This window comes from Meleagris gallopavo, chromosome 5 (assembly GCF_905368555.1).
Source record: "Meleagris gallopavo chromosome 5, MGAL_WU_HG_1.1, whole genome shotgun sequence".
Lineage (NCBI taxonomy): Eukaryota > Metazoa > Chordata > Aves > Galliformes > Phasianidae > Meleagris > Meleagris gallopavo.
This window is the reverse complement of record NC_139408.1, coordinates 15,166,861-15,192,005: the sequence shown is the minus strand read 5'-3', so window position 1 is coordinate 15,192,005 and position 25,145 is coordinate 15,166,861. Positions and strand designations below refer to the sequence as shown.

The 25,145-nt window shown below is 45.2% G+C and overlaps 1 protein-coding gene across 1 annotated transcript in view; it reads left to right on the top strand.

Moving 5' to 3' along the window:
• Positions 1 to 24,926, top strand: part of CD151 (CD151 molecule (Raph blood group)) — a 32,020-nt gene extending 7,094 nt beyond the window's left edge. The window contains exons 2-9 of the mRNA XM_085224351.1: positions 5,507 to 5,626; positions 10,641 to 10,744; positions 11,405 to 11,596; positions 15,995 to 16,069; positions 18,404 to 18,508; positions 19,321 to 19,476; positions 21,752 to 21,838; positions 22,666 to 24,926. Of these exons, the coding sequence (XP_085080477.1) occupies positions 10,661 to 10,744; positions 11,405 to 11,596; positions 15,995 to 16,069; positions 18,404 to 18,508; positions 19,321 to 19,476; positions 21,752 to 21,838; positions 22,666 to 22,725 (759 nt within the window). The 5' untranslated portion in view covers positions 5,507 to 5,626; positions 10,641 to 10,660 and the 3' untranslated portion in view covers positions 22,726 to 24,926. The remainder of the gene's footprint in view (positions 1 to 5,506; positions 5,627 to 10,640; positions 10,745 to 11,404; positions 11,597 to 15,994; positions 16,070 to 18,403; positions 18,509 to 19,320; positions 19,477 to 21,751; positions 21,839 to 22,665) is intronic.
• Positions 24,927 to 25,145: the final 219 nt, after the last annotated feature.

The window sequence follows — 25,145 nt, the reverse complement described above, 5'->3', positions numbered from 1 at the left end:
ATTTCTTAAAGTGTTTTTTGAGTCACCCTGCTATTTGAGAGTTAATCCAAGTTGTCCCAGACAGGTAGGATGGACTAAGCCTTTAAAATTATAACCTTCAAATAGTGGTAAGTCAAACGAGATTATATGGTCTCTCTAGACATGAAAATTGGCTCTGCAGGGAGGAGGGAAAAAAGAATTAGGTATCAAACTCCTTTTAAGCTTTCCTCTAACAAGGCTTGTTCATACAGTGCTGGGATCACCTGAAGGCGTGATGAAGTAATCCATGGCAGGATTTTTTAGCTGCATCTGAAGTGCAGCCACTGTGTGCTGACACCTGTTAGAGGAACCCCCTTTCATTTCCTTATCCTTCCCTGCTCCAAATGAAGCAGACCATGCTGACAGAGACCTGCCAGAGCCCGGCGCACCTCTGAGCTGATTGTAGCTCTGTTCCATTTATGAAGCTGCCACCTGCCCTTTGCCTATAATTTAAGTGAAGCAGCACGGAGTACCTATGTGAGCCCAGCTCCCAGTGCTGCTGCTAGCAGCTCTGGCTGATGGCTAGGGGGTTTCTTTAGAGCCTGCTGGAGTGTGCTCTGGGGTTGGGGAACTGCTTTTTGCCTCTGCCTTCGGCCTTGGCAAAGGGCCAGCAATTAATTGCCTTGAGGACAGCCCTCTCCTTCCAGTTATTTGTTCACATGCTAATGCTTCCCTGTCAAGTTTGGAGGCTAATCTAAAAACAGTAGCATAAATGGTTCTGGTGGAGTCCTTAAGGCCTGCTGCATGGAGGGGCAGTGGAAGGGGGAGAAACGTTTTTTTGGCTGGGGGTTGTTTAATTTTTGCTGGGAAAATGATCCTTCTTCAGTGCTGCCTCATGCAGTGTGGATTGGGTGTTTTCAGTATTGCTTCTATAGCAACAGGAAAGAGGCAGCTATGGACTGGGCTCTCAGCTCCAGAAAATGAAAAGTCACTTAATTTGCCCTTGGTTGTGCTTGATATTTGATCTGGCTCTAGTGAAGTGTTTTTAGCTCTAAAAAGCAATAGAACTCCTGAAAGCATTTGATTGCTCCAAAATGGACCACTTGGAGATCCCCACCTTCTGGGTAGTAATAAGGACTGATGGTCAGAAGAGATTTCTTGGCCGTTTCCTGTGGTACTGCTTTTAGAGAAGTGGATATTTCCAGGTGTGACAGCACTGCTGCCTGAGGTGGCTGTGCTGAGCAGGAGGGGAAGCTCCTGCAGATAGTGCCAGCAGCTCTGTAGCTGCCATACTGAGGTGAGAGTTGCTGTAGGTGATGTTCCCTTTGCCATCAGCACACAGGGGTACTGCTGAGTGCATCGCCCCATTCCTAGTTCTGCAGATACCTGATCTATTGCTAACGCACTGAGAAATGTCTCTTCATGCTGAAACAGTGCTCAGCTAATCAGCAACGTGTCTGAAGCAATAAGACTGTTACCTTCATTTCCATTGTCAAATCCTTTCTCAGCTGTTGTTAAAATACAGCCTTTGTGCAGCTTAGTCTGAGGCTGGCTGCTTGGGTCAGGGCTGTGTTCTAACTTGGAGGGACTTTGGCTTTGTCATTTTCAGCACAGAAGATGCAAACAAGATCAGCCTGGTTAAAGCAAAACAGGTGTTGCACAGCTGTTAAATGTAGCCAGCTTTTCTTCTGTTCTGCTCTGCTGTCTGCAGCCAGGTGTCTCAGGTGCAGGCATGGAAGTGCTAACAGGTAGTTTGAAAATGGGCATTTGACAGCTTTGTATTCTTGCACAGGTCTTCAGAGGACAGAGCAGTTTGGTGGATGAATCTTGAGATGAGAAAAGAATCTTTTCCTACTGCTCCTGTTATATCGTGATATCTTTTTTCTTTGTTGAGTTGCTTTGAGGGAGGTTAAGACTCTTTCAGACTGTGAGACTGTTGGACTCTGTGTCGTTGAGAAGCAAGGAACAGTGACATCAACTGCCCATCCTCTTCTAAAAAATTCTGGTCATGTTTTTGCATTTCAAGTCCCAAGCATTCATTTGTGAGCTAATTCAGATGGTGACCTGCTGTGAGCATGCACCTGGGATTGGAGGTAGCTAGAAAATCTGCTGGCTTTTAGTTAGTGCATTTTCACTGCTGAGATTAATAGGGAATAGCAATGAAAGCACCTCTGCAAAGAGACTGCAGCCAAACTCTGCACACTAGCCACAGCACGTCCTTAGGTTAGTCTTTGCACCAACCCTTGTGTAAAAAACCACCTGTTTATGGAGTGAACGCATCGTTGTGATCGCTGCATTAGTGAAAATGGCTTTGAATTCATGCACAGAATTGCCTGAGTAGCTTTGTGGGGGCTGGGTGGATTGTAATGAGTGCATTTATTGGCTTGGTCCTAGTGCTGGCGTGGTGACAGGGAGGGGAGGCTTTGTGCGTATTGCATGAAAACACCAAGGACCCGATGGCTTTGCTTCTGAGAGCTGAGCTGAAACTGACAGTGTCATTAATAGGAGGGGATCAGGAGGAAAGCTGATTCTGCACAAACTCTTCTGTTTAGAAATGTGGCTTAATGCTACTGGTAAATTCTCCAGCGCAGACAAAGCCCTGCTTTTGAAAGCAAAACAAAACACAGCGCCCATGAACAGAGATGGGAAAACAGAATTTATAATATCAATAGTAGGCTGTAGTGAGCATGGTTTGTCATGTCTGTTGGCTAACCCTGACCTGTCTGAATTGCTGTTCCTTATCCCAGCAAACTCTCCTTGCTGTGAGCTTTCTGCAAACACACCCCAGCTGCTGATTTCTGGCACTTCAAGTGCAAAAGAAAAAAGGCGGTTATTGTTTTGTGCCTCAGTTCAATGACTGGTGAAGTGGTTCCTGTGTATAAATAGTGTAGAGTGCTAGGGCATCCTTCTGAATAAAGGAGGCCTTATTAGATACAAGATGATGTTGCTGGACACAGAAGGAGTTCCCATTAATCATGTGCCGGGTGCCACTCTGTGGGCTGCCTTCCAGCTCCTGCCATGGTCAGTGTGTTTGGAGGGGTTGATTTTTTTCCCCAAGTTATTGAGTGCTGGGAGCAGTGGCTGGGACTTTCCGAGCTGGGGATGTTTTGCAAGGGCTGGAAAGCATTAGCAAGCATTCTGTTTGTGTTGTAGCAGAACAATTCTGGAGCACGATCACAGTCCTGGGTGTGCTTGATTATTTTTTCTCTGTCATTTTCTTCTCCTTCTTCTCTTTGTTTTTTTCTTTTTCTTTTTAATGGTTGTGAAATCAATTTAGCTGTAAAGCTCCCTTTTATCTTTAACAGTCACGCAGCAAGCCATCATCTCTTCCAGATTTGACTAACCCTCTTGTGAAACATATTAATACACAAGTGTGCGTATGGTGCTGAACATAAATATCCTTGCTAAGTTTGAAGTTGATCTCACTGCTATTTTTGTTTCGGCAACACCCTTCCTTGTGGAATACAGTCGTGGAAAAAAATCAGAGGGACAGCTAAGTGATCTGAGAGACAGCTCGCATTGAAGAGCAGGTGTCTCCCCAGGTGCTTTAGGCACATAGTTCTTCATTGGATACCAGGCTTCTATCCATATAAACGAGAGTTAAGGGTCTAAGTCTCTTGAGGGTTTTACGCAAAATTAACCTTCTAGAGCAGAAGAAAGGAGAGAATTCGCAAGTGTGCAAAAAAGAAAGAGTGACGAACTTGTATCGGAACCTAGCTTTGTAACATCTGTGGAGATGGTGTCCAGACCCAGAGGGTTTGCTTTCCCAAACTCCCAGGAGAGGATTTTGCTAATCTAAGGCCTTCAGAAAGGTGTTGTTGCAGCAGAGAGGTAGGGCCAAGGAGGGTCTGCCAAAGGTGACCAAGAGACCTCATTCTTCCTTGAAGGTCAGTGGCTTTCTAGGTTGTTTCCACCTCTGCCAGAGCCATTGTGCAGAGGCCTGTTAGAAAGAGATGAGGATGCTGCTTTGTGCTCCTCATTTCTCAGCAGCTCCAAGGGGCTGGGGGTGAGCAGCTCCTGCACTGGGCACTCGGCAGGGAAAGAAAATGATACCCTGCTCTGAGGAGCGTATCATTGTTAGACAGTGTGCAGAGAGTAAAGGCTGTATCCAGGCTGTTCTCTAGGGAATCTCGTTTGATTTCCTCCTCAGGGAGGAGGGTCTTGGACTCAAATCTGTTTTGCGTGTCTCCCCTTTGCCAAGTATAAATGAAAATTCCTGAGAAGAAGCTGCTTTGCCTCACTGGATGCCTGGCTCCTGTTCTGCCTTCTCCACTGCCCCGAGGCACAAGTACGTTGACTTTCCAGCATGTTCCAGCATGCTGTAATGGAAAACAAAACATTCAGCTTTGCATCCTGGGTCAGCTTTTTCTTTGGAAAGGAGTGTGGGAGCAGCAAGAAGCACATGTAAAAATGGTACTGCAGCAAGGCTGCTTCAAGAGTGCAGGAGTGTCAGAGCTTGGTCCAGCCTCAGGACCAAGGATGTGTCAGAGCTATTGCTTGCTTTGCCGGTGTCTGCGCTCTGCTTTCCCTCCTCTCCCCAGTTCCTCAAAAAGTTCTCTTGTCCAATTTTCATTTATGATTCTGGGATTTTGGCATACTACTGCATGGCTCAAGTGTTGGGATTTCCAGTGTTTCTCTCGAGAGATTTTCCTGTGGTCTAGAGACTACAGAGTAATGTGAATTAACAAGTTTCTAGTTCTTAGCAGAGCATTCCTGTTCAAAGAGAATAGAAGCAGGGGTAAACCAACCTGATTATAAGTGAATGTGTGCTGTCTGTACTATGCCAGAAAAAGGCCTGCAGGAACCTCTCCTTGAAGATAATAGAAAGTTAAAATGGTTATGAATTGTGTTGAATTTGATCTGATAATAAGAAGTAACCTTTTTCTCTTCCCAGATGGTTTGCAAACACTTCATTATCCCACCTTGGCAAGTCAGGGAATTTTAGTGCTTCCATTTCCCAGAGGGACAATAGATAAAAGACTTCAAGCCTTAAGCTGTGAAGTAAGTTAGCATCAGGAACTCCTGAACCTTGGCAGATGAGGATGGATGTGTGCAATGAGTTCTGTCACTGTATGTCCCCCACTTTCCTCTTTCCAGGCAGTTTAGAAGTGCCTACTCGTGGCTGGGTTCAGAGCAAAGATCCAGTGATCATTTTGAAGCACTTAACATGGGATACAGCACCCCACTGTACAGATGGTTCTTCAGGAGCTTGCTCATGGAGCTGTTCCTGGACTTTTCAGACCAGAATGTCACTGTGTTTTGTTCACAGACTTGACAGAAGCAGTAGCAGCATTTACGAGATGCTGCAGACATAAACATAAGTGCATTCTGTCGGGTTTGTACCATCAGGAGGTCTTTATAGTGCAGTCTAACTCTTCCCCATTAACCAGTGCACGCTTTCCAATTTAATCAAATGCATTCATGTTGTCTTCTGAAACCAGGTACTCTCTACTAAGAAGATGGCTTAATGACGAAGCGTATTACCACATACTGATTCCCATGATCATCTTTGACATAATTCATGATTCTCTCTTCCTTTCTTTTTCAGCTTTCTACTTTCCCGAATCCAGCAGAGGACCAGAGCCAGCAAGGAGACTGGGTGGAAGAGAAGCTTTTGAAGAGGGCTGAAGATCTGCAGTCTTTCTGTGGAGTGCTTTGGTAGGGAAAGGTCAGTGTTGAATCTGTTGACCATGTTGGCTGGCAGTTTGGTAATGAATACTTAGTAGTTTTGTAAATGAGAGCAATTTGCTAAAAGCTTTAGAGCTCCTCTGCTGGGAAGGTTTCATCTAATAGCTTCTTGCTGCTTTTTGGGCTGTGCAAGATGTGTTTCTGAGTTGATGAGCAGCCAGAGGCCATTTCTTCAAATAATCCACTGAGGTACGTGAAGCAGCGGTGGTAATATTATTGTTTTTACGGAGTGGGAACTTGAACACAGAGGTCACGTTTTCAACAGCTGGAGCTTAGTCTTGCTGGAGAATGAGGTTCTTTGGTCAGTTTGCTGATGCTAAAAAGTTTCTGTCCCCCCCAGCTGCATTGCACGTACCAAGGAAAGCGTGTTTGTTCAGTTCCCAGGAGCTGCCTCAAGGTCAGAGTTATCTGGTCCAGCTTTCCAGGCAGCTGTACCTTGCCCTCCATCCAGCAGCATGCCTGCAGGGTATTTGAGGTGGCTGTATTAGCAGGAGGCTGATAATATTGGATTTAGAGCCCTTTGGGAGCTGCACTTTCCTAGCAACATAGGTGCAGCAGGATTTCCTGCTGTCTGTGTGTTTGCAAAGATTGGCTGCAGGGCTGCATGTTGTCTTTGCTTCCTGCTGGGCATTTAGTTTTGAGGATGAGTGTGGTATAAGGTGTGGGATGTTCTGTTTTGCCCCAGTTCATAAAAAATATCTGTAAGAGTGACAGCACTGACATTTAGGATACCAATTTTCTTGCCAGCATTCATTATTTTTAAGTATTTTTTAAAAATGCTTTTAATGGCCTGGGAGCTATTTCATTTGCTTTGGCATTGTTTCTTTACCTTCCATCAGGTGCTGCTATAGGGCACGTTCTACAGAAAAAGCCTGCAGACCTGGATTTCTTTGCTGTTTAATTAAGTAGTGTTACTGTGCAAGTTGAGGCAAATGGACCTAGAGGAGTGTGCTATGACTAAATGAATGTCTAGCCAGCATGAGAGTGTGTGTGTGTGTGTGTGTGTGTGTGTGTGTGTGTGTGTGTGTGTGGTGTGCCACGTGTTTTCTGAGCTGTGGTGTAGGTGCGTGCCTGTGTATGCCTTTGGCTCTGCCAGTAAAAACACAGTGGTCTGTCTGATGTGATATACCACTGGGATTTCAGGTGCCTCAGTGTCAGTGCAACAAAATGCTGCTTGTGCAGTGCTACTGCTGCCCTGTGCTCAGCATGCAGAACTGGGACCAAAGTACTCAGCTACTGGTGCATTCATCTTCGTCCAGTTTGTCCTAAGGGTTCAGGCTCAGTAAGGATGAGAGCCCAAAACTGGTTGCCTGGAGCTTGTTATGCTCACAACTGGCATTCTTTGGGCTGCAGGGCTTCTCACATCCTTACAGCATTGCTAGATTTAGGGTATTTTGAAACTCCTGCACTGGGAAGGAAGAGCAGCAACAAGTGATGGGCTAAGGTCCTTGCTCAAGGTCATGCAGGAAGCCAAATCAGGTGGACAGTTGGAATCGAGCTGTTCAGTGTCTAATTTATTGAATTAATCTTCAGACTGTTTCTTCTTTCATGTGCAGCTTCTGTCACACTGAGATTTTTCCTTGTTTTCTTGTTTCCACCCATCTTTGTGTATTTTATTTCAGAGCGTTGTGAGCATGGTAGGAACCTGCTCTTGATTTCTGGTAAATAAATGTAAAAGTATCTCTTTTCATTACATAACTATGTTTCATTGCCTACATTCCGTGATTACTTTTTAAATTTAGTTTACTGATGAAGCCACTCTCTATTGGGTTGGACCAAATGAACTTCGTTATGAAAATGTTTTTGGTCTTTCAGCCACTTTTTCAATTAGCAAAACATTTCCTGTTATTGAGCTCATGTCTTATTAATATGGTTTTATGCATCTGTAAATACACCCTTGTGGCATGGCTTGCTGTTTTCTGTTCACTGAAGAACTCATTTATAATTATCTCTGTGATTCAGAGCAGACCTTTACTTCTATGTTTGGAAATAGAACTCAGCCGTGCACGTTAACTAACGTTGCTTGTTCTTGTCCAGTTTCAAGAGTGTTTCACATTGCTTCTGTGGGTCTGTTATCAGTACTGAAGCCAAGAGACCCTGCCCACATCAGAACATTTTCACAAGACTCTGAGCCCCCCATCCTTCACTACAGTGCTGTGGTACAGATCAGCACCTCTGTGCTTTTTGGGGCCACAAGGCTCAGAGCCCAATGCCAGCCTTAGCCTGAGCAGCAGAGCATGGCTTGCCCTAGCTCTAAGGAGAGCATGATGTGTGAACAGCTCGCTGTGGAGTCAGTGATTGTGCTCCTGCTTAGAAAGGATAGATCATACAGGAGACAGCCCTGATTGCTCTCTGATTCATGGCCTGCCATCCCTGCGTGAATCACTGTGCTCTGTAAGCCTGCAGCTGTTCCCTGCCAGCTTACTGGAAGCAGATAGATCCCCTCCTCCCAGCAGCGAAGCTGAGCTCTGTGAAAGGCCCTGCTTGCTCTGCTCAGCGGAGCAGGACCTGCTTGTGGAGCCAAATTTCAGGTTCCTTGTCATCTGCCTGCAAGTGCAGTTTGAGCTGTGAGCAGCTGGCCTTGTGTTTCTGAGGTCTCAGATCAGAAGGAGGTACAAGGTGGTGACACATGGAAATAACCGTGCTGGCTGTTTTTTTGGAGGGAGAGTTTCTAGAGTCCACTGGAGCTGAGGGCCCGGCCCAAGGACAGTGAACACTGTTAGCATTCACAGCATCTTCTCAGCAAACTTGTGGTGCAATTTCCTCTGTATGTGTTCCTGATATAAGCAGGCCTACTTCAAAGCCCAGCACAGCCTTTAGAGCCTATTTCTGAGGAGCATCTATCTTGATCTGAAGTACCTGTTTTGGGCTGTACAGGTGTGCATAGCAGTGAGAGCTTGCCTGGTTGCTGCCATTCCTGTTCTGTGGCTAAATGAAGCCTCTGGGAACTGTAAATCTGTCACCTTCCCTGAATGCTGCATTTGTGAGGCAGCTTCTCATTGAGAATTACAAGTCTGTTCAGAGCAGAAGGTGCCACCAGCATCTATTCCTTCTCCCTGCCCCAGGCTGCAGTATTGCAGTGTGGTAATTAATCTGAGCATTGCTGGAGTATCTGATCTTTCCTAAGGATCATGAGTCAAGTCTCCTTGATATATATGCCACCGGCTCAGAGCTGCTCTATTCTCTAATGAAATACTATTCTGCTGCCAGCTGTTCTGTCAGATGTTATTCTAAAGGAAAATGTTTTCTTGTGAAAGAAGAGAGGGAACAGGCATGGTGGGACTGCTGGGCATGTTCTCACCCTTATGCTCCCTGCTAGCTTTATTAGTTCCTAAAGTGCAGACCTGCCTGAGGTTTTTGAGCGGATCCTAGTGAAGCAAAAGGAAACAATTTCCTGCAAATAAAATACAGTTATGCTGCAGAATTGGCAGCTGCTCCAAGCCTTGGTTCAGGAATAAACTAAAAGCAGATGTTAGAAATGTAACAGGGAAGAATACACTGGCCAACCCAGCCTTCTAGCCAGCTGAGCCTGGCTGTGAGTACCCACTGCTTGCAGGTAAGAGACCTTACCAGAGGGTTTATCTACTGGAAGGTGTCTTGCAGTAGGCTTGCCAAGGTAGATGTTGTCTGTACTGCATAGTTGGATTGCAGGTCCTGTTTATCCCTGGAGGAAGCTTGTGAGAGGTGAACCCCTAGAAAGGGAGAGGTAGATGCTGTTTGCCTGCTTCTATGAAACTCTGCAAGATTTTCAAACAGAGAGAAAGCAGTGTTTGCATCTTTCCATATTAGCTGGTGTGGAAGGAAGAGAAGGACGTTTTTGATTGAATGCAGGAAGGGGAGAGATGGTGAGGATTCAGTTATACCTCTTCAAACTGCCTCACAGAGCTTCTGTTGACAGTGATGTGGGCAGTGCCTTTGTCCTGTCTGCCCAGGCAGGCAGGAGTGAAATTTAATTATAATTTTTTCCAACAGGAGGCAGTGAGGAGACATGGAGCTGCACTTTCTGCTTTGGAGTACTTTGGAATATAGCACATCTTTAACACCTTGCATGGGGTCTGACCCACAGCAAACTGGCTGTTTATGTATCTGCAGTGTTTCATGCTGTCAGACCACTCAAAGCCAGTGTTTATGTTGCTTCCTCCTTAATAGCTGGGAGGCAGCTGAATGATGAGAAGGACTGTCAGAAATAAACAGAGTGAGGAAGAGAATTAGTTATCCCAACATATTGCTGGGATTCAAAAAGAGGAGGGTGTTTGGGTGGATGATAAGTATGCTCCTAGTTACATTTGTAAGGATTAAAAATACGTAGAACTTAGAGATCTATTTAAAGCGGTTTTAACAAGCATTGGTGAGCAAAGAAAACTCTTTGGAGACATATTATTCTGTAAATGCCAAAGACAGTTTCTATCATCCCCTTCAGAAGTAACAGCTAGGTGCTGCAGTCAACCAGATCGTGGGATGTGCTGGGTAACAGGTCTGAGACTTCATTAATTTCAGCTTAAGTAGGAGGAAGTGAACGTGGAGCTATACTGAAGCTTCCTTACAGCAGTGTTGATTACAGTGAGACCCAGCCACTGTTTTGGCTTGGTCACAGTAAGTGCTGTGCTCATGCAGCTGCAGGTCTGATCCCTCTACCACAAGTATTAATCTTAAGGAAAATGAGCCTCCAGAAGTGACAGCAGAATGAGGAGACAGAAGGAGGAGGATGGCTGTGCAGGAAGGCCGCATGCTGGTACCATCTGCCTCTCTTTCACACCCTGTGAGGTCTTGTGCTGTGTAGGTCACTCGGATGGCTATGAGAGCTCTTAATATAAGTAAGCACTGTCTGGCATCCCTGAAGCCACTTGAACGGCTTGCTCACTGCATTACCTCAGCAAAAGCTGGAAGTGTGAGTTCTTTAGTTCTTTGCAGGAGGCGAGGAGCAGTGCTGCCCTTTGGGAAAAGAGACACGGTGACTGGCTTTTCAAACTTTTTTCTTTTCTTCCTTTCTCCAGGAATTTGCTAAGCCAGAAAGATGCGTGAATATACTGAGAAGAAAGAAACATGCGGGACTATCTGTCTCAAGTACCTGCTTTTCATCTTCAACTTTTTTTTTTGGGTAAGAAGTTTCAGCCTGCTTCACAGTCTCCTAGATGGCACTGCAGATTTGGTGGCAAAGGCACAAAAGCCTTGACCTTAGTGAAGTCTTTAGCAAAAAGCTCTGACATCTGTGGAACCCAGACTTTGTTCCATGGGGTGAAATCCCACCCCTTGGACTTGCCAGCCCAAGCTGCAGAAGTTGTAGTTTGACACTGGAGCTTATGGCTGTTAATAGGTCTTATTTCAAAGTATGGAAAATAACTGGATGCCTGAAAAAATGCTCCGCTTTCACTTCACCTAGCTAGCATATTCAGGGAGCCTGAGTCCTGGCAGTGGAGGGGGACAACTGTAGCAAGATCACTCCTTGCAACTTGGTCCACAATAGCACTTCTCTAAGTAGTGCTTTCCACTGAAAACTTACAGATCCCAAAGGGATCCCAAAGTGTCCCACATAGCTTGCAGTTCCCCTGCCTGGCATGCACAGTTTGCCTCCTTAAAGCCCTACCAGGGTGCTGCTCTCCAACCCAATGAGGTCTCTGGGAGTCCTTCCTTTGGTGTGAATTTCTTTAGTTCAGGTTGCAGTGCTGGGGCACCCTCTGACATCTCAGTGCAGTTGCTCTGGAGGTGAGAAGTTCACACATTAGATACCCCTCATTTGCTTGCCTCTGTTTTTACCCAGCTGGCTGGCGGGGCTGTGATGGCAGTGGGCGCCTGGACCCTGGCTAAGAAGAGTGACTACATCAGCCTGCTCTCTTCTAGCACATATTCAGCAACTGCTTATATTCTGGTGGTGGCAGGGGTGGTTGTGATGGTTACTGGCATCCTTGGTTGCTGTGCCACCTTCAAGGAGCGTCGGAATTTGCTAAGAGTGGTAAGTTTTGCTTTTTTTGAGGGGGATGCTCCTTTTTTATCCCTTGAAGAATGCTGAGAGGGAGGGAAACATCTTGTCTTTTGTACACCAACTCTATTAATTTGTCCTAGGGCAAATGCCATCAAGTTTTCCAGCTTCTAACAGCACTTTTATCTTTGTCACAAGTGACAGGGTCTACTGCATTTCATTTCATAAATCCAAATTTACTACTGCACACCTCGAAAGGACAAAATATAGTTGCAGTATATCTGCACCGTGTGAGAGAACGTCTATTTGAAATTGTTCAAAACCAAATCTTGTGGCTTTTTTTCTTTCTTCTTTACTGCCTGTCCATCTTCTTTTTCTGGAAAATGGGAAGAGAAAATAAAATACGAGAGACATGTAAGAAAATTGGCTTTTAACACACTAAGTTTGTATCAAATTAACATGCTTTTTCACAGAATTATCAAAGATAAGAAAATATTAAATGGAAATTTTCTATAGTGGCAAAAAAAAAAAAGTTCTGAAATTAAAGCCATAGAATTTTGATAATCTGCTTTTTTTACACCCTTCCCTATATTACTTGCTCAGCTCCCTGTTTACCCACCTACACCAAAGTGTGTACTGGCCCTAGGGTTTCTATTCTGCTTCCTCCCCTGCAGATCTCCTTTTCAGTTTGGAGTGTGGCAACATTCTTCAGTACTGAGCTGCAGTAGTGAGTGCAGTGACTGAAATAACAATCAGTGGCTCTTTGCTTTCACAGTAACAAGAAACGATGCTGCCGTAGCCCTTCTCCAGCTCCTTCAACTTTGCAAGTCCTTATTCACGTGACCATCACTTTTCCCTTCTACAGAGGAGCAGAAAGAGAAGCCATGAGCAATGCTGACACTTGCACCACTGCTCTGAAGACCTAGTAATTCCTGTGAGAGGCAGAGTAGGGCTAGGAATGGAGAATGAACCCCGGAGGAGAACACAGGGTTTGCTGATGCTTGTTGATTGGGCTCCAGTCTGTAACAGTCCATTTTGGCCTCTCTTCACTTACTTTCCATGCCAAAGAGATCTCCCTTTGTCTTTTTGCCTCAGCCAGAAGCTACAGATGAAAATCCGGTGGGGTTTTCTTTGTTATTCTGCCACAGAAAACTAATAATTGTGTCTTGGGAACAAAAGGTCACGCTGTCCTTACACCATGCATCCTTTCAGAATGGCTGGTCGCGACAGACCTATTGTCTCTTCTTGTGCTCTGCATTAGTTGCCAGTGAGTAATGTACACAAGAACCATGGCTGTGCTTGCCAGGGCCCAGTGAGCCTGCCTGGGGGCCTCTGCCAGCTCTGAGCTCAGACAGTGACTCTGACAGCTTCACACTCAGTGCCCCAGGGGCTGTGCCAGCCTGTTCCAGTTTCCCTTGGTACCAGAGGCCCGTGGCAATATGAGAGGGAATGTTGTTAGCGGCGCTCCTCTCCCTGGTGCCTCCTTGGTGCTTTTAAAAATCAGCAGGCAACTTTGGCTGCTATTTGTGCGTAAAGCATGATTCTGGTGGTTAGTTTGTTATTCTGTTGAAGTCTCAGGAACCTGTGATTTTGTTTGCTGCTTTTCTACTTAATTATGAGTTCTGAGGGCCCTCGCAGCCATGCTACTTCTTTGTCATTGCCCATTTACCTTCCTTGTGAACTCCTTAGCCAGGTGATTCATTGAGGCTCGGGGAGGAGACATGGCGTTTCATCTGCTCTGTGACTCTGCAGTGTGTCTGCAGCCTGGTTAGTGTGATGCTGCAGAGCAGCCCTGCTGGTGGAGCTCAACCATCAGAGGCAGCAGTGCTCTTAAGACCTGCTCAAACTTGAATTATTCAGCTCAGAGGCTGAAGCTGCTGCCGTGTTCACCAGGGAAATATTTCGGCAGTATTAGGCAAAACCAATGATAAATGGATTAGGCTTGCTCTCTCTTTTCTGTGTGCTGTGCTATGTCCCTGCCAGAGCAGTCAGTGTGTGATACAAAGCAGCAACTGGGGTGTTCTCTCTGTGTCAGGAAGAATCTCGTTAGGGTTTATAAACTAGAACAGAACTTCTCCTGTCTCACTTTCAGCTGAATTGCTGAGGTAATTGCCGAGTGTAGCAGAGCACTGGGGAGCAAAAACCTGCATGGCTATCCTTACCCAGCTCCTGCATTATACTTCAGTTGAGATGCACTCTTTCGTATACAGAAGTGTGCAAAAGGGGTCTCAGGCTTACCCAAGTTTTTATCTTTGCTTTTTTAGATGGTGGAAAGATCTCTCCAGATAGTGATTTGTGTTGTAGGTGGATTGACTCGTTTTTTTGGGTTGTTCATAGAAAATATGCTCAGATTTAATGCTCCACTCAGATATTTGAAGCTGAATGAAAGAAATCTGGATTCTCTGTGTCTGAAGGACACATCATGCAATCCTGACTCTTGCTTGAGCCACAGTAGGAATAAATCTTGTTCAGAGCCCACCCAGATTCCACGTGTCTCCTGCAGGCTTCTGGGGGATTCCACATTTCTTACTGGTTTGCCAGCTTCTTGGAAAGTGAGTAGAGCATATCCCTGCTGCTCCATGCCAGAGCTGGCATACTTCTCAGTTTCTTACAAAGGTCTGTTCTGAAAGACCAGCAGCTCCTGGTAAAGAGCAAGGAAGGCAGTCCTGTGCTCTATGTTTGTCTCCAGAGCAAAAGCTGCCACTCCCCTATGACAGCATGATGTGGTGTAATAGATACTCAAAAAGGGGCCCTGAGGGGGAGATGAAGCCAAGATAGGGATAATGATGCAGACTATCAGCAGAGACAGGTTGGGTACTTGGGTGGCAGATGCACTGACCTCACTTACAAGGGTTAACAGGGACCTCATGACTCACATTCTCTAAGCTGGATATGTGTTTGTTCGTATCCACGGTAAGCCAGCTTGAGCTGAGCTCTGGTGACACAACTCAGCTCCACCTGAATGCCACTGACATGACGACACTGAGCAGGGAAGAATAAATAAAAGAAGCTTTGCAGTTCCTTGGTTGTTCCCAGCATCCTGCCACCCTCCTTCCCCTTCTTCAGCAGAGAGATGATGTCAGGGCAGTAGGGCATAACTAGGTCCCAACAAAAGAAAGCCAGCCTTTGTATCAGAGTACTCCAATCCTTTCTTGCCCCATTTCAACCTTCTGTGAGGGCTGGGACCAGCATTTAGCTATCCCCTTCTCTGCTGAGTGACTCACTGCCGTGGTATGAATGGGTACCTTGTACAAGAGGATGCAGAGACTTTCGGTGTGGGGCTGGGAAGAGAAAGCCTGAGATTGTGTGCTCATATTAAAGCCTGGCCTGCAGATAAAACCCGGCTGGCCATCCTTGGCAGCTGCTGTATCCCAGCTGGAGTGAAAGAGGAAACCTGAGCTGCATTTGTGTCTGTGCTGTTTAATTCCTGTGAAGTAGCTCAGAAATACCTGTGTCTACCAGCCAAGGAGGGCTGTGCAGTGCAGAGTAACCTTTGTGTAACAGAAAGCAATCTTGCTTGTGTCCAGGGCTTCACTGTCCTTCTATGTGCTGGGGGGAGAGATGGTTTCATGGCTAGCTACATTTTTAGGGAGCTTAATCCCTGGGGAATAGCCATGTTCTGAGCTTGATAAAACAGAAAGTGGGAGATGATATATTAGTTCTAAGCAGGACAAGTCTTACAGGACTTTTGCACAAGGTCATTGTTATAGCTGAAACTAGTGCCACTTCGGCTTCATCTACAAAAAGATGAAGTTAATAGCAGTTGTGGAACAGCCTAGATCTGTAAAGGAACTGCCTTTTTCTTTTCATCTAAAATCTGTCACTTCATTAGTGCACTGCAGATGGTGGTTGAGTCCCACAGAAGTCCGTAGGAATGTAAATCCGTGTCTTAAACTTATGTTTAATTGGTCTTCTATGTCCTTGGTCAAATGGGCCCTTTGTTGGCTTATTGAATCATTGTTGTAACATACATTTCTCCTTAGTAACTTTGAAATGCCCTAAACAATATGAAAGCAAGCAAAAGTTTCAAAATTATTTTGTAATTATGTCAGAAGCAGATATTTTCTATGATACTGAACATATTTATCGGGTTATCTGGCAACCACTCTCTTCTGTCTAGTGATCTTATCTTAGCTGCCTGCACTTTTCTATTCTCTATATCCCTCTGGCTGTTTTAGTTAGACTCACACTTGCTTCTGCTTGTCTTCAGTTATCAAGCATGTTTGTTGTTTTGTTTTTGTTTTTTGTTTTTGTTTTTTGACCTGTGAGATTGTTCCCTTTCTATCCTATTGAGGTCCTAATCTCAGCTGTTGCCTTTGAGGTCTCCTGCAGAAAACCATCAGCAAAGACAGTGTCATGCATTTTACTAGCTGGTGATAAGCCAGCTCCAAGCTTCTGTTCTAACATCCTATTTTTCCCATTATTTTACAGTATTTCATATTGTTGCTGTGCATCTTTCTCCTGGAGATCATTGCTGGAATCCTGGCCTATATCTACTACCAGCAGGTGAGTGGACAGCAGTCCTAAAGACTCAAACCAGGGAGAGAAAACAGCTGATCATCATCCCATTTCTCTGGTCAGAATTGGGTTTGAAGGCTTGGGACTGAGTGTCTGATTGAGATTCATCTTTCTACATGTCTATACTCACTTTCTACCCCATACAGAAGACCTTAGGTTATTCACTACTTTTGACAAAGCATTAATGGTTCAATTTGGGAGGCTGTTCAGCCTTGCTGCTCAGCTCCTTCTTATGGTTCACCTTTGCAGGCTGCAGAGCCTTCTAGAAGACAACTGTTAAGGCTGTGTAGTGCTCCTAATAGCCTTTAAGTCACACTGCAAGCAACTGAAATGACATTAGTGCTACCTAGTATACTCAGGACATAGGAGTGATCCTGTTGCACCTAGCAAGGTAGCTGCCACACTCCTGAACTTGCAAAGATGGTCCAGCTTGATAGGTCCTTTCAGATCCATGAAGTTTTTGAGGTCTTTACTTAACCAGCGTAGCTGAGGGTAACAGCATGGACTTCCAGCAGCTGCAGTGCTAAGTTGGCACTTCTTGCAGTTGCAGAGGACAGAGGCTGAAATCATCGCTTTGTTTTCAAAGGATGTTTAGCCACCAGAACACAAACAGCCTGGGAAATTGCTCTCAAGTCTGGAAATTGATTGGAAAGGGTGAATTAGAATTGTTGTCAAGTGCCTGTCTGAAGAGCAGCTGGATATCCCGTCCCATCTTGTTGGCTTCACTGTTAGGATTCCTTGCCACTCTTTTCTATTTTGAGACTTACGTGCTTTGCATTTCCAGGATGGGCACTGGCAGTTTCTGAGGAGTCAGTGTGTTGTGAGTTCATTTGCTTGGTAGGAACCAAGAGAGGGTCAGTGGAATGAGTGCATATATTAAACTGGGAAAGATCCTTCCCAGGAGCATGGCAGAAAGCTAGGATCCATCTGTCCAAACTCACTAGGCTCATGTATAACAAAGGATGAAAAGGAGCTGATCCTTAGGTAGAGTAAGGGATGACACATTTGCAGCTGTACCCTTGAGTGCTTTAAATCACTCAAGGGCACTCTGATGGGTAGCTGCACTTTCCCCTTGCTCTGTGGCTGACAAATATCCTTATTTGCTGGTTGCAGGCTGCTTGCTGTGTTTGCCACTGTTTTTATTTCAGCCCTTGCTTTTGGTATCTAAGGCTTGTGTGTCTAAACTCCCTTTCTTTTGTTGTCTTTGTTCCATGCTGCAGTTCTTCCCTGTGAGCCTGCAGGTAACTGCTTTTCTCCCAAGTACTAATTCTGCTAATGGATTCTCCTCTTTATTTGCCTCTGATGTCTTCCAGCTGCTGAACCTTTTGCTTTCTCTTTATTACATTAAGTCCTTTGCACTTTTATAGAGCTTCCCAGCTCAGGATCTCAAAGCATTTTTCAAATATTTATGAATGAAGCCTCTTATCAACTCTGTGAGGTAGGTATTGTCCCCACTTAACATAGCGGTTGGGAATAACAATATATCAAAAGGAAAATAAACTGCAGATTGTATTTTGCCCAGTGCAGCATTTGACCTCTCATTTACTGCTGTACAGAATAAAAGGTACATAGAGAAGCTATCTCTACAGCTATCTCTACTGATGTGTAAGAGGAATTTAGCTAGATTAAGAACTTCCACAGGAAGAAATATTTGAATCCACTCACCTGAATCTACCAGTGGTTTATGATAGGAGCATTTTCAGAAATGATGAACTTTCAGAATTGGACTTTATCTCTGTGGTTTTATACATTTGTCACTGTTACCAAGAAATGCCATAAAACAATCTTGCAATCACACTCTTCATCCCCTCCTCTGGCATCCTTTTGCTGTCACTTCAAGAGCTATTCAGACTATGTGACCTCAGTCCAGTGTGCTCAGGACTCTGATTTCCTCCTGCTCCTGGACAGACTGATTGTGTTTTAATATTTTGCCATAGGTTTCAGGGACAGCAGACCGCATGTGGTCTCGTGGCATATTCATATTCAAGCAGACACAATTTTGTATTGTGTCTAGGCAATCTCTTACGTATGTGAGGTGAGGACCCTTATGGTGATGTGTTGCACAGACTGAAATTTGGCCCAGAATCACCTCATCACCTTACAAAAGTGGAAACGTGGTCTTTAGTCAGCTGGAAGTAAGTTTGCCTGCTTCCTGGAAGCCAGTCCAGCCTTGAAAGATGACTTGAAGGAAGCTGTAGCTTCCACTTTCTGGCTTTCTTTTCTCTTGGAACAATAGCAGTGAAACTTAGGCAGGACCCTGGGTCGCCCTGAGGGGAGGTGAGTTTGCCTTGTGATTTTATCCCACTTGTCTTTTCTATTCAGCTGAGCACGGAGCTGAAGGAAAATCTGAAGAACACCATGACTCAGAAGTACCGCAAAGAGGGAGAAGAGAGAGTGACCAGTGCAGTGGACAAACTGCAACAGGAGGTGGGTATTGCTGGTAAAGCGATTGCACAGTACAGGAAGTGATGTGAGCTCTCATCATCTGACATACAAATTGCTTCTTTTGAGTCTAAGCAGGTTGGGTGGTGTGCAGAGTCTTGGCCATGCTACCAGCGGAATGGCATGGGGTAATCTCTGAATAGGATCCCCAGTAGGATTGAGTAAACAACATCTAAATTGATGCTGGAGTGCCGAGTTACTCTGACAGCTGTTTCTACTTACCACATGAAAGCTTTGGAGAAATTGCTGACATTTTTCATTAAGCTTCTCAGTACCCTAGAGAGCAAGATGTAATGAAAGATCCTGCTGCTACTGCGAACTGTGTCAGGCTCTGGGGTGGTTCAAGTATGGGCCGTCGCCGTTCTGACAGGCTTTTCCACAGGATGAACCTTTGTGCACAGGCATGGGTCCTGCAGTTTCAAAGCATGCAGCCTGCTATGCACGTAATGCCCCGTTGCCAGGTGCACATGCAATAGTAACTGGTAATTATACCTACCCTGTTAGTGCTCTCTGGTCAGGTGATTGAGAGCCGAGGCAGCTGCAGGTGCACTCTAGCTACAGTCCATCTCAGCAGTAACAAAAGTCACAACTGGTGGAAGATGAACGAAGCTGATAATTAATCACCAGAATTAAAACAGAGCTCACTAATAATTATAGTAGTAAAAAAAATCTAGGCTAGTGAGATTGCTGGAGTCTCTCGATAAAGGAGAGTGAAGCACAGAGCTTGATATGGAGAGGCTGGAGGGAGAAGGAAGCTGCAGTGTTTGCAGGCTTGGCTTTGTGCTCTGTGTTTGCAGTTCAAGTGCTGTGGGAGCAACAACTACACAGACTGGGCTGACAGCATGTGGATCAAATCTCCAGAGGCCAGTGGACGGAAAGTTCCTGACAGCTGCTGTAAGACAATAACTGACCTGTGTGGCCGAAGGGACCATCCTTCCAACATCTACAAGGAGGTAAAGAATAAAAGGGCTTCAGAGCCTCTTGCCACAAAGTTTACCAAGGAGGTGGGCAGGAAGTGAGGATTTTGGGTTGGTGCTGCAAACTGTTGGCACTTTGTGTCTCTGAGTGTTGAGACTTCCAGGCTACATTTTAAAAGACTCAGGGAAGAAGGGGGAAAAAAAAATAGAGGAGTCAGAGTGTCTGAGCTTCTTCATATAGGCTGCTATTACAGAAGCACGTATTCGTGGCTACCAGAGTGATACTATAGCCAGCATCCAGTGAGTACGGTATGGGATTAATTCCCTGCACAGGAGGGGCCATGGATTAGGCAAGGGTAGTGCTTCGTATCTGTCTCAGGGCTGTTCTTGGCATTTGCAGGGAACCTGATATGTTGTAAAGGCAGTAAAGAAGAGAGTTCAGGAACTGAGGAAAAAAAGCAGGGATATGTTCTGCACAGTTTTATTTGCCAAAGAGAAAAATAATAAGTTACATTTGTTATTGCAGAATATGCTGGTGATGAGGGAGTGGGAGATGTTGCTTCTGGCAGGAGACTTGGGTTTGAGCCCTGCATTCCAAGCTTCCTGTAATTGCACTTAGTGAGCAAATGGAGATACAGCCAAGGATCAGAACTGACAGACTTGACCTCCAGCACGAGGAAATAGGATATGGGGCTCCCTAGCAGACAAATTAGGCCAGTTCATGAGAACTGCAGTTAGGGGTGAAATGAGTTTGGAGCTGAGCTGGTAGAAAAGCTTGTTTCACTTCCAGAAGAAGCAAATTAATCCCAAAGTAGCTGAGTAAATAGGCAGGTAGCTGTAGGACCATTTATTCATCCTGTTGAATAAAACTGGGTAGAATTTCTTGTGTTTTTGTTTTCATACCCTTCAATCCTATGGCTTGGCTTTAACTTGCTCACCATGAATCTCTCTGTGAGTTAGCATAGACTGTTTTCTCACCAGTGCAATTTGTGCCTTGGCTGGCTGTACTGAGACATGGGAGCAGAGCCTTTTCCTTGTCTCTGCCCCCTGCCAGGTGCAGAGATGAAGTACAGTCTTTTTGCTCTACTAAAGCTGCACTTTATTATGTCCAGCTGCTTGGCTGGGTTTTGCTCTCTTGAAAGAAGACTTCCCCATAAGATCTGTTATTTTCCAAGGACTGTTGAGGTGTCTTTGAGTGTGGAAACCTGCAAGTGTGTGAGGGCAGAGCTGGCTCGCCACAGCTTCACTCTGTGCTGTGTGAAGCCGGGTTACTGAGGAAGGTCCTGTGGGCTGCCAAGCACAAGCACAGCATTAGCTCTAGAGTATAAAAAGCTGCCAAAGGCCATGTGGATCTACATTTAGACACTGTTTCTCATGATACAACATCTAAGTCAGGATTCAGAACAGATTTTAGTGGCTTTGGGGAAGAAGAACCTAGAAGAGGGTCAGATCAGGACATGGGAGCAGTTGTTTCACAGAGGAGCAGCTGGAGCTTACTCTCAAACCTAATTTCAGGCATGGGAAAAGTGAGGCCTTTGCCATCCCTCCCTGAAGAAGTGCATGCTCACTCGTTCCCTCTGCCTGGGTACATGTAGGTGTCTGTGTTCACTGTAGACTCCTGGGGCTGTAGGGCCCCAGCACCCTTGGGGCACTGTGGCAACCTACGCAGCAAATCCCCCTGATGTTACCATGGAAAACCTGCCTCACTAGTTGAAACAGTTTAATTATTTAAAGAGAACTCTTCCAAAATAATCAGAGAAATCTCTTATTGTTTTATTTTTGCATTATGGCAACAAAAACATGAGCCTGAAACTAGGATGTTATGCTGCCAGCCAAGGATGCAAGTGAAAGGCAGAGGTAGTCAGTGCCTGGCTTTCCAGGTCCACATTAAAACCCATAAATAACAGGGAGGAATTTGCTTTCAAAGGGCTCCTCTCGTGTTAGAGGTCTTGATGCTGCATTTCCTTGGGATTTTGGCCAGAAAGGAGCAAACCCCTTCTCCAGGCATGTGCTAAGCAGTGTGGGAGCCCTCCTTCACGTACCTCAGAGGAAAATCTGAGAGAAATCCTCTGTAATGTGCAGTGTTCTTCTGTACTTCTTCAGACACCTTCAGCAATTCCTGAGACATACAGAAACAGTATGGACTTTACATAATCTATATAGCTTTTCCAGCAATGTTGCAAGGAGAGGATGCTCACAGACACTGCTTTTTATAGGGATGCTTTCAAGGGTTACAACTGCTGTCTTAAAGTGAGACACAAGAAGTTAAAATGAAGGTGACTTTCCCTGTCTCCTCTCTCTTTCCCTGCAGAATGGTTGCATTACCAAGCTGGAAAACTTCATTCAAGAACATCTGAAAATTATTGGCATAGTTGGGATCAGCATTGCTTGTGTGCAGGTATTGTGTGGAATCGTGTGGAATCTTGGGCTTGCTGGGCAGAAGCTCAAGAGACCCAAGAGTTAAGGGATGGAAAAAATAGTATTTCAGGCTTTTCCTTGCCTGGCAAAGAGGAGTTGTCAGGTAAGGGAAAGGTACTTCAGTGACCTTGGGATCCACTAGCTCCAGAGCTAGTGCCTTTTCTGTCAGTTTGTAAAATTTCATTTCTGGTGAAAGAAAAACAGTTTTCTGCTCAGACAGGTTTCTGCAGCAGGGATGTGAGAAATGAGGTGCGGCTATAGCTGCTGGTTTGGCAGCCTGAGAGAGACCTCTGGTGGGGATGTGCCAGGATTGCCCGTGCTGACAAAGAGCTGGTTTGGAGGAGTTTTGCCATCCCGGTTCATTAGTTCATTCTTTTTGTATTCAGAGTTTCTGCCCTGGCTCTGTCATACTGAGGAACTGCACTGTGGGTCAGCAAATGTTTAAGGAGAGTCTGAAGAATAAAGGGATAGGATGTGGATGCTCCTACACCATTATAGGGGGAAAGACAGCCAGAATAATCTTTACTTCCAGATGCAAGTATCTCTGGGAGTTGTTCATTTTCCCTTCTGCCCTGGCATACAGCCAAATTACACTCTAGAGAAGCTGATAGTGATTAATTATGAAGATTAGCATAGATTATGTTCTCTCACACTCATTGCAAGCTCGGTGCCTGGTGTGCCGTATCTCCAGGCCAGATCTGGTTGCCACTCTGATCTGGGTCCAAACTGCTAGTTTTCAGGCTGCTGCCTCCACTGCATCCATTCTGTTTTTGCCATTCATTTTTCTCTTCTTTTTCTACCCTGTAGATCTTCGGGATGATTTTCACTTGTTGCTTGTACAGGAGTTTGAAGCAGGAGCCATATTAATAGCTGTGGGAACTCTGTCAGCTCCCCCTCTGCCACTTCCCTTAGTGCCTGCCAACCTCACCACCCTCCACTACCACCACAGAAGTGTCTGCAACCTGAGGACTTCTCTCTAATCAAATGCCTTACCTGCCCCTTCTGGGGAAAGTCACCCTCCTTGTTGTGCACAAGGCAGCCAGGAATTCAGCAGGTCCTCTTCATTGTCAAGAAACAGAAGAGTTGTGGATCTTCTGCTAGAAGCTTTAGCAAAACAGTCCCTTGATATAACTAGAAGGCAAGATTTACCTAGGGCCATTTCTCTTGGAGCTCTTCCTGAGCTAAGTGAAAGTATTGGGATGCTACACAGGAACCACAGTTTGCTTTCTGAGAAGTGGCTCAGCAGAGCTGGGCATTGACTGTGAGGACAGATGATGTTTCTGCGCTGAGCTGGAATCAGGTCTGAGTCTTTCAGACACAGAAGATTTGTCATTCTCCCCCCAGCCTATGCACTGATGTCCTAACACAGCTGTTCTCCATCTGAGAAGATGCCTGTCTGGTTGTGTGGAGCAGGAATTGCTCTCTGTGCTGATCAGGAGCGCGTCTTGGTACAGTTGAAATCTTGTTGCGGCTCTACTGTTGTCAAGATCTGGGTGCCTTAGTATTTCTCAGAAATCCTTCCTCCTCTTCCCTGAAGCTTCCCTGCAACGCAGTGCCATTAGGAGCCACAACAAGCCTTTTGCCACCTAGCAATTCTAGAGCCAAAGACATTGGACTGCTTTCTAATTCTTTTGGGTCTAGTCTTTTTTATTTAGTGGCTTCCAGTGTGAATGAGAAAGCTCAAAGAGTTGTTTCCTGCCTGTCCCCTGCTGTGATTTGGTGAAGAGCTGGTCGGTGGAGCTGACATACCAAGCTACCCTTTGGCCTATTTGGTTAGTGGGAATGTCTCATCACATCTCTTACGTGTTGAGAGACACCCTGGGCTGGGTTTGATGCTCTAATTAAAACCTCCAGGCTTGTCTCTCTTGGGTGGGAAATTAATATATACAAAAGTTGTATCAGCCTCCAAAGAGCTCATTAATCAGCTGAGGGTTTTCTGGCTTTAATGAGATCTGGAAGCCCACTTTCCAGACTATCCCAGCAGTAAACAGTAGAGTCAGATTCCCCCAGTTGCTCCAGTGTATTTAGTAAATTGGTAATGCTGGGTTTAGCTGTCTGTTTAATTAAATAGATTTAATTAAATGTTATCTCTGCATTGGGATCCTGGTTACCTACAGGGCATAAACGCTACTGCTGCCATGGAATTGGTGCCACTGTTATGCCAACAAGGTCTTAGCCTGGATTCATAGGACCTTGGGAGCCTCTCCTGTCCTGAGGGATTTGATTGTTTTCTTCCTAATCATCCTGGAAAGGGTTCTCATCGAGAAGTCTGCTTGGTAGAGCAGAATTATTTTATTTTCACTTTCCTGACATGCTTTGTGCACCCATGAAGCAGAAAGGGCTGTAGGGATTTGGGGTTCCTAAGCAGTGAAGATAATGCCCTTCTATAAGCCGAGTAATTCACTCACACTCTTGTCCTTTTGGTGGTGCCTGGTCCCTTGGCAGCACGCATCAGCAAAATCACCCAGAGCCCTGAAGGGTCTTGCAGCATTGTTGGAGGGTTTGATTCACAGAGCAATCCCAGACTGGTCCCTCAGAGGGGGCTGAAGGGTGACAAGTTAAAATTCAGAGCAGGTAAATCTGAAACTCCCCCATCAACAGGAGCACCGTGAAATAATCCCTAACACTAATGCAAAAAGATGTGGAGGAACTGAGGTGTATCCGTTGTCCTACAGCAATGGGAAAGAGGGAAGAGAAATCTAAATTATTGTGTAATGATCTAAAGGAGAAATCTCTAAATTATTTCTTGTTTTATATTCAAGTTTCTCACAAGTGCTGACTACTAACTGAGGAAAATATTGAGCATGTTGCTTGAAGCAATATTTCTAGTTTCTTACATGTATCTTCTTAGGTGCCTTTGCCTGTTTCCTTGAAATGCATTGTGCAGGGCTGGGAGAGGCCAGGAAGAATGAGATACGAACAGAGCTGACTTGTGTCCATTAAGTTGTTTTATACTTTTTCTCTGTATAATAATATTCATTGCTTTTTTTTTTTTTTTTTAACTCAATTTAAGTTGCTGGCCAATAGAAAAATAAAGCTCTGTACTTACTCTGTGTAGCAAAACCAAAGGGTAACGTGAACCATGTGTGTTACGTGGGTTCCTGAGCAGTGGAAGCAGCATCTTGCCCTGCAGGAAGAGTGGGGCTGTGCCGTGCATTTGCCCTACACAGTGTGCTGTGGTCATATCCTCCTTGCGTGACAGACGTGTGAAGAAGGCAGCAGGCCTGCCTTTTGTTATCCCTTCTGATATAAGGCTGAAAATTACTCGTTACAAATGTGAAATATGC